Below are 17,700 nucleotides of genomic sequence, written 5' to 3'. Positions count from 1 at the left end.
GGGAGAATTCAGAATGCCCAATTCACCTAACAGCATGTGTTTCGGGACTTGTGGGAGGAAACCGGAGCACTCGGAGGAAACCCACGCTGACATGGGGAGAACGTGCAGACTCCGTACAGACAGTGACCCAAGCCGGGAATCGAACCCGGGACTCTGGTGCTGTGAAGGAACAGTACTAACCATTGTTTTGGGCGGATGAATTAAGATGAGGATTCTTAACCGCTGGGATCTTGTGACTGCCGAACTACAAATGAACTGCCTTGCTATGCTTGAATTAAGATGTCAAACTGACTTGATCTTCCTTGTGTAACAAATGCTATACTGCAGATGCAAATCATAAGATGTATATCTGTGTATGTCCATCTGACAAGCTTTAAGCATACTCTCATTTGCACATTGTTCTGTGTGCATTGATCATGGATCCGCAAAAGATGCATATTTGGATTGTAAAACATTTTAAATAATCCCAAATACGTTTTGTTTTATTTCCAAGAGCTAACATGTGGCTTATACAGCAGCTCGAATTTCATTAGGCTTAGTTAAGAAGCCTACATAATAAAAATAAACTACTTTGACTACACTTGCTCACATCCTGGCCCCTGTAAGGGCTCTATTCTCTCAGTTTCTTTGGAACCATTACGTCCATTGAGATGGTGCAATCTTTCCATACCAGCGCCTCAGATATCCCATCCTTAATTGCCCTTGAACTGAGTGGTTTGTTTGGCCATTTGAGAGGGCATTGCTGTGGGTCTGGAGTCACATTTGGCCAGACCAATTCAGGATGGCAGATCTCCTTCCCTAAAGGACACTAGTGAACCAGATGGGCTTTTATAATGATTGATAATAATAATTATGTCCTCTACAGTGGGCTGTCCAAATGTAGACTGAAGTGAAACACGCCTGTTCCGTTGGCAAGCCTGACCCTGAGCTTCCTCTCACCTGTTGTTATAATTCTTCACCTTTCGCCCATTCTACCTTTCTGTTCTTGGCCTCCTATAGTGTTCCTATGAAGCTTCCTGTAAGAAGGGGGCAGCACGGTAGCACAGTGGATAGCACTGTGGCTTCACAGCGCCAGGATCCCAGGTTCGATTCCCCGCTGGGTCACTGTCTATGCGGAGTTTGCACGTTCTTCCCGTGTCTGCGTGGGTTTCCTCCGGGTGCTCCGGTTTCCTCCCACAGTCCAAAGACGTGCAGGTTAGGTGGATTGGCCATGATAAATTGCCCTTAGTGTCCAAAAATGTTAGGAGGGGTTATTGGGTTACGTGGACAGGGTGGACGTGAGGGCTTAAGTGGGTCCGTGCAGACTCGATGGGCCGAATGGCCTCCTTCTGCACTGTATATTCTATGTTCTGACTTACTGAGGATTTCTTGAATTGTTTGTTTTTTATTTCAGGCTTCCAGTATCTGCAGATTTGGGGCAATAAAAAAAACTTTGATTTATTTTACCATTCTTCACAACCTCCTGACATCCCCAAAGGCTGTACAACCAACGAAATGCTTTCGAAGGGTAGTCACTGTTGAAATGCAGGAGAGATAGTGTGGAATCCATGATACACTGTTTCTTAGCAAGGGGCATGAGTTAGTATGAAATCCATAATACCCTGTTCCTTAGCGAAGGACATAAGTTAAAATGGAACCCATAATAAGCTGGTTCTTAGTGAATGACGTGAGTCTGTGGAGACAGAATGATGGAAGTAGCCGTAACAGGGATTCACTTTCTGTAAACTACCGTAACCTCCAAACGGCAGGAGGGGAGATAGGTATGCAAAAGAAGGATTAAAAGTGCTAGTTTTTCTATTGGTCCATTTGCCCTGTTTTCTATTGGCTAGAATTACCATTCTTTCGTTGGTCTAAAATGAAAGTTTAACTGTGATATTAGTGGTGTGTGTGACATGCAAATGAGGGATTAGACTAAAATTGTAATTCTATTGGTTAATCAAGCTATAAATGTTTCTGCTTCACTGGACTCAGTAGAGTAAAGCAGTGTACCCCACTGGTTTGCTCTCCGTGTGCACATGTCAATAAAGATTGATCAAAGAGTGCTCCCGTGTCTGCCTTGTAATACTTCGACAACAGCAGTCAATATAAAACTCGGAAGCCCATCTCCAACAAACCCACTTCCAGTGTTTCTGGAGGTGGGTCAGGGGATGGGCGACTCTCCTGTTTATCTCTGACTAAGTATCTTAAATGTGAGGTCTCCTGCCTCACAATTTAGCTGTTTTAAATATAACACAGCAGCGGACGGGAGGTGGGGCGAGAACAGCATTGTTTGTGAGTCAGGAGAAGCAAGAGTGTTTCTTCCAGTTCGGCAACATACCTCTAAAACGCACCATAGCAACCACAGATTGGGACCATCATGGTCAGGATCCCATGGTCAGGTGCTCCTCCCATTGTCTGACACACCACCCCACTCCCCTTCTCCCAGCCCCGCAATAATTATTGGGGCTGAAATCCCTACGGCTTTTGAAATGATTTCCCTTAAAGAAAGTCAAGGTTTCTATTTTTCAGTCCGACTTGTTAACTTGAGCATTAAGTTCAAACGTGCAGGACAATTACACGCAGCCTTAAGAGGATTTGTACTTAAACGTTAGCCGCATAATTATGTTCGACATTGTGCAATGTTGAAGTGTGATCTGACAATTAAAAAATTGGTTTGGATTGAAATGTTCTGTCATTCCATTTCACAAAGTCACAGGTTTAATATCATCTTACCAGAACCCAAAGCCTGATGTGTTCCTATTACACTGCCTCGTTTCCCAACAAGAATAGCTCCAATCAGGGCAGCACGGTAGCATAGTGGTTAGCACAATTGCTTCACAGCTCCAGAGTCCCAGGTTCGATTCCCCGCTGGGTCACTGTGCGGAGTCTGCACGTTCTCCCCGTGTCTGCCTGGGTTTCCTCCGGGTGCTCCGGTTTCCTCCCACAGTCCAAAGATGTGCAGGTTAGGTGGATTGGCCGTGCTAAATTGCCCTTAGTGTCCAAAATTGCCCTTAGTGTTGGGTAGGGTTACTGGCTTATGGACGATAGGGTGGGGGTGTGGGTAGGGCGCTCTTTCCAAGAGCCGGTGCAGACTCAATGGGCCGAATGGCCTCCTTCTGCACTGTATGTTCTATGTTCTAATAGTGACCTTCTTTCAGTCACAATCTGTTCCATCTATGTTTGCATTAAATGGATATCAGTGCTGAATGTTGTCCTGCTGACACACAGACCATTGATGTTCCATTGCGTTTGGTCCCTGACAATGACACCATCCATCCCCCGATCACTGTCTGAGGTTGAAAGTGTTCATAACTGCGGCATTCTATTTGACCCGGAGTTCAGCTTCTGTCTCCAAATCCTCTGTATCACCAAGATTGCCTATGTTTGTAAAATTCCCTGGACGGGTATCTCCGTCCTGCCACACCAGATTTCTGGTTCAGCACGCTGCCGGGATCCTCCGTTTCGCCGGCTGGTCAATGGGGTTTCCCATTGTGGGGCAGCCCTGCACCGTCGGGAACCAAACCCCCCCCCCAGGGCTGCTGGCAAAACGGAGCATCCCGACGGTGGAGAATTCAGCCCCCAGTCACCACTGCTGTCTCAGCTTATCATAGATTATCATAGAATTTACAGTGCAGAAGGAGACCATTCGGCCCATCGAGTCTGCATCGGCTCTTGGAAAGAGCACCCTACCCAAGGTCAACACCTCCACCCTATCCCCATAACCCAGCAACCCCACCAAACACTAAGGACAATTTTGGACACTAAGGTCAATTTATCAAGGCCAATCCACCTAACCTGCACATCTTTGGACTGTGGGAGGAAACCGGAGCACCCGGAGGAAACCCACGCAGACACGGGGAGGATGTGCAGACTCCGCACAGACAGTGACCCAAGCCGGAATCGAACCTGGGACCCTGGAGCTGTGAAGCAATTGTGCTATCCACAATGCTACCGTGCTGCCCACAATCTGCTGCTGAAACCCTCAAGCATACTTTAGTCACCTCTTGACTCAACAATGGCAGTGTTCACCTGGCTGGTCTTCTGCCTTGCCCCCATCAGCTCATCCAATTTCAGCTGCTGCTTTCTTAACTTGGCTGAGTACCAAACATACGGAGCTCGGAGACAAATGAAAAAGCAGGACCTCAATGATACTGATCTCTGGATTACTCCCAGTGCCACATACTAGTGAGACAGAACAGGAGAATAGACCAGATGATTGCTTGGCTGGAGAGATGGGGTAAGAGGGAGGGATTTGGATTCCTGAGGCATTGAATATATTTAATAAAGAATTAGATACATTTCGGTCTGCACGTTCTCCCCGTGTCTCTGTGGGTTTCCTCCGGTGCTCCGGTTTCCTCCCACAGACCAAAGACGTGCAGGTTAGCTGGATTGGTCATGCTAAATTGTCCTTATTGTCCAAAAAGGTTAGGAGGGGTTATTGGGTTAGGGAATAGGGTGGAAGTGAGGGCTTAAGTGGGTCAGTGCTGACTCGAAGGGCTGAATGGTCTCCTTCTGCACTGTATGTTCTATGTTCTAGACTAAAGGTGTTAAGGGGAGAGTACGGAAGGACGGTGTTGAGTTAAAGAAGCAGCGGAGCAGACTCGAAGGGTCGAATGGCCTACTCCAATTTTCGATATTTCAGTGTGTAAAATATTATTTCACGGTCGATGCTGTGAAGTGCATTGGGATGTTTTATTCATGTTGAAGGGGAGGTAAAAATGCAGATAATGGCGTTCTTTGAGGTGTACGAATATTTTACCAGCCAATGTAATTTTCCAGCCTACAGATATCTGCTATAAATATAAGCATGTGCCTATTAAAGAAATGAGACTGTTAGCTGAGACTATTAATAGAGCTGGACCCAGCTTCACAAGATCAATGTTAAATGGTTTAACAAGGCTAAATTCATCATTCAAGGTCTCAGACATGTTGACTTGTCTTCACCGGGGTGAGGAGCCAGCTCGTTAATATTTTTTAGAAACAGCTTGATAATACAGGAGTCACATTGTCAATTTAAGAATAACACTTTAATCAGTAGTGACACAGTAATCAGTAGACTTGGCAATGAAGGTAAAACAAAACAGGCAACGGTTTGTGCAGCAGCATTTAGCAGCGGTTAGCACAATTGCTTCACAGCTCCAGGGTCCCAGGTTCAATTCCCGGCTTGGGTCACTGTCTGTGTGTAGTCTGCACGTTCTCCCCGTGTGTGCATGGGTTTCCTCCCACAGTCCAAAGATGTGCAGGTTAGGAGGATTGGCCATGATAAATTGCCCTTAGTGTTCAAAATTGCCCTTAGTGTTGGGTGGGGTTACTGGGTTATGGGGATAGGGTGGAGGTGTGGGCTTGGGTAGGGTGCTCTTTCAAAGAGCTGGTGCAGACTCGATGGGCCGAATGGCCTCCTTCTGCACTGTAAATTCTATGATTCTATGATATAGAAAATAGAAGCAGGAGGGGGCCATTCGGCCCTTCGAGCCTGCTCCGCCATTCATTATGATCATGGCTGATCATCAAGTTCAATACCCTGATCCTGCCTTTCCCCCCATATGCCTTGATCCCTTTAGCCCCAAGGGCTATATCTAATTCCTTCTTGAAATTACACAACGCTCTGGCCTCTACTACTTTCTGTGAAAGCGAATTTTACTGATTCACCACTCTCTTGGTGAAGAAATTTCCCCTCGCCTCAGTCCTAAAAAGTTTACCTCTTATCCTCAAACTAAGCCCCTAGTTCTGGACTCCCCCCTCATCGGGAACATTCTTTCTGAATCTACCCTGTCGCATCCTGTTAGAATTTTGTGAGTTTCTGTGAGATCCCCCCTCACTCTTCTAAACTCCAATGAATATCATAGAATTTACAGCGCAGAAGGAGGCCATTCGGCCCATCGACTCTGCACCGGCTCTTAGAAAGAGCACCCTACCCAAGGTCAACATCTCAACCCAACCCCATAACCCAGAAACCCCACCCAACACTAAGGGCAATTTTGGACACTAAGGGCAATTTATCATGGCCAATCCACCTAGCCTGCACACCTTTGGACTATAATCCTAACTGACTTAGTCTCTCCTCATATGACAGTCCCGCCATCTCAGGAATCAGCCTGGTAAACCTTTGCTACATTCCTACAATAGCAAGAACATCCTTCCTCAGAGCAGGACACCAAAACTGCACACAATACTCCAGGTGTGGCCTCACCAATGTCCTATACCATTGCACGCCACACCTCCTGCTCCTGTATAGGCCCCAACTCCTCCACCCATTAGCTTTCACCCCCTCCACCGAACTCAACTCTTCCCCTACAATCTGTGCCTACATGCTGGACGTACTGCCCTCCCCTGACCCCGAACAGGAGAGAGTCCTCTCCAGTAAGGAAGATGACTGCACCACTGGGAAATTTAAAAAAAAACTCTGAATGAAGCTCCCCACCTGGAGGTACCTAAACATGTCCAAGCCGAACAGCCCAAATTTCTCATTCAGCTCCTCCAGGCTTGCAAACAGCCCCATCAAAATTATATCCCCCACTCTCTCCAGCCCTCTCTCCCTCCATGCATCAAATGTGTCATTTAACCGTGTCGGTTCAAACAGGTGGTTGGCACAAATGGGAGCCAGTCTTGAAGCTGTCCCCAACTTAAAATGCTGGGTGTGATCTACTGGCCACGCTGCACCCAAAAAGCAGCATGCCGCAGCGCAAAGTTACTGGTAAATGGCGGCAGACCCTGCTCCCGGGCACTTCCTGGCTCGCTACACCTCGCGAGATCTAACCTGATCTCATGAGATGTCGAGATGTGAAGCCCACTTCATTGCCAGCACTATTTCCTTTCAAATTCATCGTAGGGATGCGAACATCATTGGCAAGTATGTTACTTGATGCCCGAATATACTTGAGAAGAAGGTGACGCACCATCTTCTGGAACCATTTCTCTCCTTTGCAGCGGATTGGATCAAATCCTCCCAATATAATAGTGAGGGAATGATAAGTCCATAATTTAAATTATGTGGGGTGTCCAGGAATGATTGATGGTAGCTGACTGATTCCAGAATCAGCTCCATTCCAACGAGGAATTGTGCTGTCATTGTATACAGTCTTCTTTTCGTTTACAGATTTTATTTTTATTAAACTGAACTCAAATTGTCACGGTGGGATTTGACCTTCCATTTTCTGGATTACTTCCCCTGCTAATGTAACTTTTCCCACAATTTGTACTTTACGATATTCCAGAACCCACACAGGCAGAAGAATTGCATTTCTGTAGCCAATGGTTGGCATTGCAGAAAATGAAATACTTTTGAAGTGTAGTCACTGTTGCAATGTCGGAGCCATGACTGCCAATTTGAGCACAGCAAACTCCCAAAATAGCAACATGATAATGACAAGATAATCTGTTTCATGAACTTGAGGAGTAAATATTGGTTAGGGGATAATACCCCTCTTTCTCTTGAAAATAGCGCTGTGGGGTATTTTGCACCCAGCTGAGAGGCAGATGGGGACTCCTCGGTTTAGCTTCTCATCTGGAAGTTGGCAACTCCAACATTGTAGCACGCCTTGAGTCCTGCGCTGGTGTTCAGCTTTGATTTTTGGGCTCAAATCCTGGAGTGGGAGGCGAAGCAGGAACTTGGCCACTCCGAGATGTGAGTCCTATCGACCGAGCCAACAACTGATAGCGTAAACAAACCTGAAACAAAGAACTCTCTCCGTCCTTCTCTTGCCTGAGAAAGGAGTTTGTAAAAGGTCACTTGCAAATGTTCAAGCAGTTTAGAACTGCTATCTTAATTGGTTATGCATTTGCAAAGCAGCAAGGGGCACTTGGATTAATCTGGGATTAAGTATGTCCGAATAATATTTGGTGGCTTGTGAAAATTGTAGACGGAAAGATGCTTCCGCGCGCGGGTTTCTTCTCTGTTTTCAGAATTGACTGTGAAATATAATTACGGAATGTAAAAGTTCAGCTGATGCATCACTTGTAGGATTGTGTTGAGATAGAATGAATGATTATGTTTGTTCTTTTGCACTTAGGACCTCAGTTCATTTGCCATGCCTTTCCTGGATGGCGACGTTGAAACCTCCGAAAAAGATGTTCCTCACAAGGTATGAATTGTTAATTTATTCATTTCACAAGGTTAACAGTAGTACTAACATCTCACAGTGCTCCTGCCTAATCATCGGCAAGGTGCCACTCAACACAGAGATTTTATCAACATACAAATTAAGAGCATGGATAGGCCATTCGGCCCCTCGAGCCAGCTCCGCCACTCAATAAGATCATGTCTGATGTGATTCTGGCCTCAAACTCACATTCTGTCGACCCCCCCCGATAATCTTTGACTCCCTTGTTAGTCAAGAATCTATCAACCTCAGTCTTACAAATGTTCAATGAACCTGCCTCCGCCACTCTCTGGGGAAAAGCGTCCGAGAAGGTTGCAGCCCCCTGAGAGACGATAACTCTTCTCACATCCACTTTAAGTGGGAAATCCCTTATTTTTAAACTGCCTTGACATAATAGGTTCAGGATCTCTTTCACCGTCAGCCTGTTGTGAAATGAGAGTTATATTTGTGATCCTCATCAATCTCACTTCGGCATTTTCTCTTCCTTAATCGTGGGGCGGGATTCTCCGTCCCGTCGCACCCAGTCTTCTGGTGCGGCGTGCCCTCACCGGCAGCGGGATTCTCCATCCCGCCAGCCGGCCAATGGGATTTCCCATTGTGGGAAGTCCCACGTCGTCGGGAAATCCCCGGGCGTGGGTGCGCTGCCGCCACAACGGAGAATCCCGACTGCGGAGAATCCGACCCATGATGTTTTATCCCCTATGCAAGCCTACAGCATGCGTAAGGGAGAGTCTAAGCAGGTCTCCGACTGCCGCAACTTAAATTTCTCATAGCACACCTCTTGCAAAAACGTATTGTTCGGAACAATGGATAGCATTACATTTAATTTATATTTTGTACCTACATGATAAGAAAATAGGAATTAGGAGCAGAAGTAGGTAATTCAGCCCTTCGAGCCTGCTCCACCATTCAATCAGATCATGGCTGATGTCTCCCTGGTCTCAAATCCACCCCACTGCCTGTTCCCCATATCCCTTTGAGCCGTGAAATCTGGGTCTAGTTTTATTTATAGAGTGTTTGTTGTGGATTGGATGCCGGCAAGTCTGGGGATTTGTTTGTATACATGCGTTTGTAATGACCTTTTACACCTCTTGAAATGAAGAGATGGGTTACTAAGGGGTTTAGTACTCCAGTAAAGTTGAAACAAAAATCTGTGCTGTTGCCTCGCAACAGAGGTTCAGAGACAGAAAAAAAAGAGAGAAGGGCTGTTCAGTCAGTGAGTGTGTGGGTACCACAGAGTGCAGGCAGAAAGTCTGAAGCGTTCTTGAAAGGAAGCCCACGGACTGCTGGGGAACTGAGTTTAGGGAACTCATGTTTGTTTTGAAGTTAAAGTCATAGTCAGTCTATAGTGCAATTTTTGGATGTCTCGGAGAGCGATACCAAGAGCATTTAGTCCGCCTGAAGAAAAATTTGAAACTCAGTCAGCCTAAGATAATGGTAAATCTTCACTGGGGTTTTTGTGTCTGTAAGGATATTGCTGGGATTAAAAAAACAGTGTGAGGTTGAATCATTTTCTGGTATTTGTACTGAAATCTTTCCAACGTTTTGTTTCGTCCAACAAATTTCATTTTTCTTCTTTAATGAACATGTTATTCTTGCGTTGAAAGTACACTGGCAGATTTCTTGGGAGTGCGTTCAGTCACTGACTTCCACTGTTTACTAAAACAGAAACGAAGTTCGGATCTGCCACACCAGGTTTCACTGTGGGATCTGAATTATCCAGCATTGACATCAGCTGAGATTGTAACACCGTCTCAGAGCATTTAACGAGATGAAAAATGGTGAATATTGTGTCGGAAGAGTACACATGTAGGGGTCAGCAGGCTGTAGGCATGGTCATTGGAAAGGACTTTTTGGAAGATTTTGAAGGCAAGAAAGAGGTAGTAAAAGACTCTATTCTGGGGCTGGAGCTCTGGTCGGGGAAGAGTAGAAGGGTATTTCGTTTGGACCATCCTTTGCTGAATTTTAAAAGTCTCCCAAATTATTACTCTTTTGGTAATGATAAAAGCGTCTTCCTTTAATGCTTTCTCTAACATCTCATGTTGGCCATGTTTAGAACGCTTTTCTAATTTTATTCTAAAGAGAATATATAATTTAATTGACTTAGGAATTAGTACATTAACATTTTGCGATTGTCTATCGTTTCTTTCATTCTAGTTTCTCGATTGACCTTAGCCAACTTCTGCCATGTGGTTTGCTTGAAGTCTTTAATCTCATTAAATTGCTCTCAGGCTCAATATAGAATTCCACCTCTTCCCCAAAGGCTCCTGTTTTGCATAATGAAGGTATACAGAGGGAAATCATGAAAGGACGCAAGGTGGTAAGGTGACACAATGTGGAAAAGTGTGAGGTTATACACTTTGGAAGAAGAAATTTAGGCATAGACTATTTCCTAAATGGGGAAATGCCAAGCACAAAGGGACTTGGGCGTCCTTGTTCACGATTCTCTTAAGGTTAACATGCAGGTTTAGTCGGCAATGAAGAAGGCAAATGCAATGTTAGCATTCATGTCAAAAGGGCTAGAATACAAGACCAGGGATTTACTTCTGAGGCTCTGGTCAGGCCCCATTTGGAGTATTGTGAGCAGTTTTGGGCCCCGTATCTAAGGAATGATGTGCTGGCCTTGGAAAGGGTCCAGAGGAGGTTCACAAGAATGATCCCTGGAATGAAGAACTTGTCGTATGAGGAATGGTTGAAGACTCTGGGTCTGTACTCGTTGGAGGTTAGAAGGATGAGGGGAGATCGTATTGAAACTTACAGTATACTGCGAGGCCTGGATAGAGTGGACGTGGAGAGGATGTTTCCAATTGTAGGAAAAATTAGAACCAGAGGACACCATCTCAGACTAAAGGGACGATCCTTTAAAACAGAGATGAGGAGGAATTTCTGCAGCCAGAGGGTGGTGAATCTGTGGAACTCTTTGCCGCTGAAGGCTGTGGAGGCCAAGTCACTGAGTGTCTTTAAGACAAAGATAGATCGGTTCTTGATTAATAAGGGAATCAGGGGTTATGGGGAGAAGGCAGGAGAATGAGGATGAGAAAAATAGCAGCCATGATTGAATGGCGGAGTAGACTCGATGGGCCGAGTGGCCTAATTCTGCTCCTATATCTTATGGTGGCGCTGGGGGAGAAAGAGAGATGGGGGGTGCGATTCAACGGGACAAAAATAGAATCTGGTTTCAGGCGCATTTAGCTGAGTGTTTCTCAGCACCAATTCTGTGAAAGACCCTGCTATTCAACGGCACTTTGCTTGTTTTTTTGGGCCTCAGTGGGGAACGCCCCTTCAGGGTGGCACGTACACCATTTCCTGCACTGACGAACTCAGCTCGCCAGTGCGGGAAGTGTGCTCACGATTGGGGCGGCATTTTTGAAGGCTGCCCTGATCATTCGATCCCCTCAGCATCCAACCACTGCACCCAACGCACCTCTTCCAGTGTTCCAGTGTGCTCGAGCACCCCCCCCAACCCCCATATGCCAACTCTTACGGCAAGACACCCCAGGCTCGACCACTGGTACGTGCAACCTGGCACACAGGCATCTTGGCACTGCCAACCTGGTACCGTGGCAGCACCCCTGCCAGCCTGGAGGTGCCACCCAGATGTCTGGGTGGCAGTGCCAATGTGCCAGTCTGGCAGTGCCAAGTTGCCCAGGTGCCACTGGGAGCGCCAGTGTACCACCCTGCCTGACTACCCGGGGGTCTCTACTGGCTTGGCAAACCTCCCCAGGTGCCGATACGTCGTGGACCAGTGCTAAACGGCGCCTAGGTGAGGTCTCCCGTTAAATCCTGGGCGCCAGGAAAATACGGCTCAGACATATTTGAATGAGTCTAATGGCTCGCTTGCTATTCTAATCTGGATCACGGGCAGCGAGGGCGAAATCCTGATTGCGACATCTCACAAGATTCCGCAAGAGGCCTCTCGCAAGATTCAATTGCCTCGTCGTGTCACCAAGTCGGTCGTGGCGAGGCCGGTAAATCGCGCCCGGAGAGTGTGTAGCAGACTGTGGTGAGTGGAAGGATGGGGGCAGTTGAGGGCTGTGGATGAGGGGAACTGGAAGTTACCCTGTGGTTGTGGTAGTGGAGTACATTCTCCCACTGAAAGGGCAAGGCATTGTTGATGGGGATGTGAAGCATAGCGACCCTACGGACGCAGAGAGGTGACAAGAATACAACACCGTGTTGAGCAGTGAGAAAGAGCATAAGGAGGGACAAAACCCCAGTTGTGAAAACTAACTTCTGGTTCTGATGCAAGTGGAAGGGGCACTGGCTTGTGGGGGAGTTAGAGAGCTCCCACACTATGAAACAACGCATCCTCCAACTCTCCACTAGTGAAGCCGGGAGCTGTGAAGAAAGAACGTATGCATTTACAGAGCCTTTTCGTCTTCCCAGGACATCCCAAAGAGTTTTGCATGAATAATAAACAATTTTTTGAAACAAACCCAGTGTTTATTTTTTTATTCTTGTTGGTGGTTTAGCTTGGGCGGGGGGGGTGCGGTTTGGGTGGGAGGGAGGATAGTGACGGTGGATGGAGAGTGCCTGCTATTCTCTGAGAATGTGCTGTGGGGCTTTTGATGTCTACAGGAACCAGCAAATGAGGCCTCCAGATTAACATGTCATTAAACAAAAAAAAATATGTTTTAACAATGCAGCACTGAAGTGACCTTCTGGCTGAGAGGTGAGAGCACTGCCAACTGAGCCAAGCTGACACTTGATTACAATGCATGACTGGGAGGCTTTTTAATATGCTCACTCCGCTGTGTAAATCATTAATGCCAGAATCATTAGTTCCAATCTATTTTTATCGGTTTTGAGGGTTAGGAATTTACTTTTTGGATTTGTCTTTGCAATTAAAAGAAGAATCTCATGCTTTCAAATTGTTATTAAGACAAAGCTTCAATTCTTCAGCCTCACAGATGCAGTACTGACTAGTGGGCGGTGCCTTACCACTGGTGTAAAATTAAACGTCTGCAAGCAAATTTGCAAATCCACAGTTGTTTATAGCAAGCTGCTGTTGCTTCATGCATAATGCTCATTGGCCATAGTGAACACCTTGGGTAGAATGATCTGGGTGACCAAATTCTTCTCCATCACCGTGAATGCTCCTCTGTGTTCAGGTGCCAAGAGGTTGGGTTTTAAGTGGAACAGGTTGGATTCTGCCAGGTTTTCAGGCTGTTCAATAGTTTGCCTATTGAATAAATGTAGTCAACCGAGGCAGGCAAGCTCGTGTTACAGCCGCCCCTGACACGGAGAGCAGTACTGTGTCGAAAATGTAATCAATGGTAGTCTTGAGGCGTGTACACCCTCAGGTGACAGCTAACAATAACATAGTTACCTATCCCTAATTCTTTAGTGGCAGTTTCATGATGGTCTCCTTATTTGAGGAAAGATGTATTATCACTGGAGGCAGCACAGGGGAGGTTTGCTAGGATGATGGAAACATAGTAAATAGGTCTAGGAGGAGGCCATTCGGCCCTTTGAGCTGATAGTGCAAATTCAGTATCCCACTCCCACTTTCTCGCCATACCCCTTGATCCCCTTAGCAACAAGGGCCACGTCCAGCTCTCTCTTGAATATATCCAACAAATTGGCCCAACAGCTTTCTGTGGCAGAGAATTCCTCAAGTTCACAACTCTCTGAGAGAAAAAGTTCTTCCTCCTCTCAGTCCTGAAAGGCTTGTCCCTTATTCTTAGGCTGTGACCCCCTAGTTCTGGACGTCCCCAACATCAGGAACATTCTTCCTGCATCTAGCCTGCCCAGTCCCATCAGGATTTTATATGTTTCTATGAGATCCTCTCTCATTCTTCCCAACTCCAGTGAGTACAAGCCCAGTCGATCCAGTCTTTGTTCATATGTCAGTCCTGCCATCCCAGGAATTAGTCTGGTGTAACTTCGCTGGACACCCTCAATAGCAAGAATGTCCTTCCTCAAACTAGAAGACCAAAACTGCACACAATACTCAAGGTGTGGCCTCACCAAGGCCCTGTATAACTGCAGCAAGACATCCCAACTCCTACACTCAAATCCTCTCGCTATGAAGGCCAGCGTGCCATTAGCTTCCCTCACCGCCTGGATGTCGAAATGTTCAAAGTATCTGAAAATATAGAAAGGGAAAAGGTGCTGGGAGTGGGGGTTTCTCTTGCAGAGAACTAGCACAGACACAACAGACTGAATGGTCTCTGCCTGTGCTGTTAATGTTCTATGAAAGCACATGTGTTTACACTGAAAGCACCTATTTCTGTCTCATCCCACCTCTTCCTATCCTTGTACTGTCCCTGATTTATCAGGCTGCTTGTAATAATAATATAATAACCTTTTATTGTCACAAGTATGAAGTTACTGCGAAAAGCCCCAAGTTGCCACATTCCAGCACCTGTTCAGGTAAACTGGTACGGGAATTGAACCCGCGCTGCTGGCCTTGTTCTGCATCACAAACCAGCTATCTAGCCCACTGAGCTAAACCAGCTGGACAGCTAGTGCAGCGAATCGGTTCCCAGCCGTGTAACTCCTCAATTTTAAAACTTCCATCCTCGTTTTGAACTCCACCCCCCGCCCCCCCGCCACCACTCTGTAGCCTCCATTTGACCTTACCATCGTCTGCACTCCTTTAGGTCCAGTGTTGTAACTCGCACAAGACTTACGGAGTTGGAGCAACAGTCTCCCCCGTGAGTCTGGCTGAATACGAGTCCGTCCGTCCCCCGCTAATCCCAGGAGCCCGAGGACATTCATGATTGAGATGTGTGTAAAGTCAGCCAGGTACGGAACCGACGGTACAGACCCAGCTGGGATCTGCTGTGTATTGTAAATATAATTGCTTTGCAATAAACCTGGTTTTCTTTTTGCCAACATGGTTCGGACTAGTTTGTGGCCTGCAGCGCCCAGCATCTTTCACATCCAGGGGCACCTGCGCTTTCGGCTGCCTGTCAGCCCTAAACTCTGGAATTCCCTCGTTAAATTTCTCCACGCTGTACCCTTCTGCAACTTTCAGACCCTCCTCAGAATATTCCCCTCTGACCAAGTCTCATCTCATTTATCCTTAATAGCTGCTTAAGCTGCTGTGTGTCGAGTTTTGTTTGATAACTTTCCTGTGAGGCACCTTGCGACATTTTACTGTGATAAAGGTGCCAGATGGATGTAAGTTCTTGTTGATTCTGACACTGAATGGTGCTGTGTTTTTTTAAATAAATTTAGAGTACCCAATTCATTTTTTCCCAATTAAGGGGCAATTTAGTTTGGCCAATCCACCTACCCTGCACATCTTTGGGTTGAGGGTGCAAAACCCACGCAAACATGGGGAGAATGTGCAAACTCCACACGGACAGTGACCCAGAGCCGGGATCGAACCTGGGACCTCGGCGCCGTGAGGCAGCAGGGCTAACCCCTGCGCCACCGTGCTGCCCTCAAATGGTGCTGTGGTTTAGTATTGTACAATGTTCCACATGGGCCTGACCCTTTGGTTTTGGTTTGAGTGCTTACATTGGCGTCCACGAATGAGCAGAATGCTGAACCCGTTCACCTCACTGGAAGCCTCTTCGCTTCAGTGGGTTGAAGCTCTGGAGAATGATTTAGTTGAAGATTTAAGTTTAGCTTCCTGCCTTTGGCAACCCGCCAAAGGGATTGTGATTTTACAAACCTACATTGCATGGTGCACAATCACATTGGTACAAATGCAAGATCTTTACTGTAGATAGATGCTTCTCAATTTGACAATTATGCATGTTTTGGATTTTATCATTTTTTAATGTACTCTATATGGATGCAGTGGAGTGGCAGCAATGTCACTGAGCCAGCCATTTGGGAGCCCATCTAAGAGCGATAATTAGCTTTTCTTGAATCTACCCCCATTGCATAAATCGCAACCTGCTCCTTGTCATCCAAATGATACTGGGCTGGTAAACAATAACCTATGGCACTTCATTATGACAGTGAGCAGACGAATAACTGCTCTGGGTAGGGATGCATCCCCACTCCATCTTATTGCATGTCCCGATCTTCCACAACATGAATAGGCAAAGATGTAAAGAGGAAATGGGAGACATACGCAAGGGAGAAAAGATAGAAGGAAAATTGCTGGCCGTGCATGGGCGGCACGGTGGTTAGCACTGCTGCGTCACAGCACCGGGGACCCGTGTTTAATTCTCAGCTTGGGTGACTCTTGTGTGGAGTTGGCACGTTCTCCCTGTGTCGGCGTGAGTTTCTTCCCACAGTCCAAATATGTGCAGGTTAGATAGATTGGCCAAACTAACAAAAAGTGTTCCTTAGTGTCAAAAGATGTTTAGGTTAAGTGGAGTTACGGGGATAGGGCGGGGGAGTGGGCCTATGTATGGTGCTCTTTCGGAGGGCTGAAGCAGACTTGATGGGCCGAATGGCACTGTCGGGATTCTACGATAAAAGAGAGAGAGAGTGAAAAAGAGTCTTCGAAACAGAAAGATTGGGAATGTGATAGTGAGAGAAAAATAAAGAGGGAGATAAAATTTTAGAGGGAGATCAGGGGATATGGGGAGAAGGCAGGACAGTGGGGATGAGAAACATATCAGCCATGATTGAATGGCAGAGCAGACTCGATGGGCCGAGTGGCCTAATTCTGCTCCTATGTCTTATGGGAGAGAAACAAACGTACAGAAAGAGTGAGTCAATATTCTTGCTATTTTTATCCTTTATCAGTGACATAAAAGATTAACTGGTTGAAGAAAAAGATTAAAATGTAAAAATGTTTGAAGGAAGCTTTCTTTAATGTGACAAAACTATAAAATCCATGAATAGAGAACAGGTTAATGATCTGGTTCCATGCTGTAAATAGGAGAAATCGTTTCCCTCTCCACATCAGTATGGGGCAGAATGAAACGCTGTGTAATTTTAAGTGCAAGATGTGTATATGGTCTACAAGAATTGCTCACAAAATGGTTCAGTTTGTAAGGAGCCACTCGATTTAAATACCAGAATACGAAAAAGTACCAGTCTAGCTCAGTGATGGCTTTCCTGACACTGAGTGAGGAGGTGGTGGAATGAGTCACCAGTGCCAAGCTTGTGTACATAATCTGGACGGGCATTTAGCTGCAGTGCTGAAGGAGTGCAACCAAAGATCTTTCTTTGAGCGAGATGTCAAACTGAAGCCCCATCTTTCTACTCAAGGGAATGTTAAAGGTCTCATTGCACATTTTCCAAGAAGCGGAGGGTGTTCTCCCGCTATCCCGGCCAACATCATGAAAGCAGGTGAACCGATGTTTCATCTCATTTGCAAATTGCTGGCTGCTTTTGTCTGGAGTGGCTACCCAACAAAGAACAAAAAAAGGTACAGCACAGGAACAGGCCCTTCGGCCCTCCAAGCCCGTGCCGACCATGCTGCCCGACTAAACTACAATCTTCTACACTTCCTGGGTCCGTATCCCTCTATTCCCATCCTATTCATGTATTTGTCAAGATGCCCCTTAAATGTCACTCTCGTCCCTGCTTCCACCACCTCCTCCGGTAGCGGGTTCCAGGCACCCACTACCCTCTGCGTAAAAAATTTGCCTCGTACATCTACTCTAAACCTTGCCCCTCTCACCTTAAACGTATGCCCCCAAGTAATTGACCCCTCTCCCCTGGGAAAAAGTCTCTGACTATCCACGCTGTCAATGCCCCTCAT

The 17,700-nt window shown here is 46.4% G+C and overlaps 1 protein-coding gene across 3 annotated transcripts in view; it reads left to right on the top strand.

Annotated features, from left to right (window-relative positions):
* Nucleotides 1–17,700, top strand: part of LOC140424773 (5'-AMP-activated protein kinase subunit gamma-2-like) — a 584,455-nt gene that overhangs the window by 168,299 nt on the left and 398,456 nt on the right. For all 3 annotated transcript variants that reach the window (XM_072508165.1, XM_072508164.1, XM_072508167.1), the window contains exon 2: nucleotides 7,989–8,060. In XM_072508165.1, coding sequence (XP_072364266.1) covers nucleotides 7,989–8,060 — 72 coding nt within the window. The remainder of the gene's footprint in view (nucleotides 1–7,988; nucleotides 8,061–17,700) is intronic.

The sequence above is a fragment of the Scyliorhinus torazame genome, chromosome 6 (assembly GCF_047496885.1).
Source record: "Scyliorhinus torazame isolate Kashiwa2021f chromosome 6, sScyTor2.1, whole genome shotgun sequence".
Taxonomy (NCBI): domain Eukaryota; kingdom Metazoa; phylum Chordata; class Chondrichthyes; order Carcharhiniformes; family Scyliorhinidae; genus Scyliorhinus; species Scyliorhinus torazame.
Note: the sequence above shows the minus strand (reverse complement) of the source record. Positions and strands in the feature narration are given on the sequence as shown.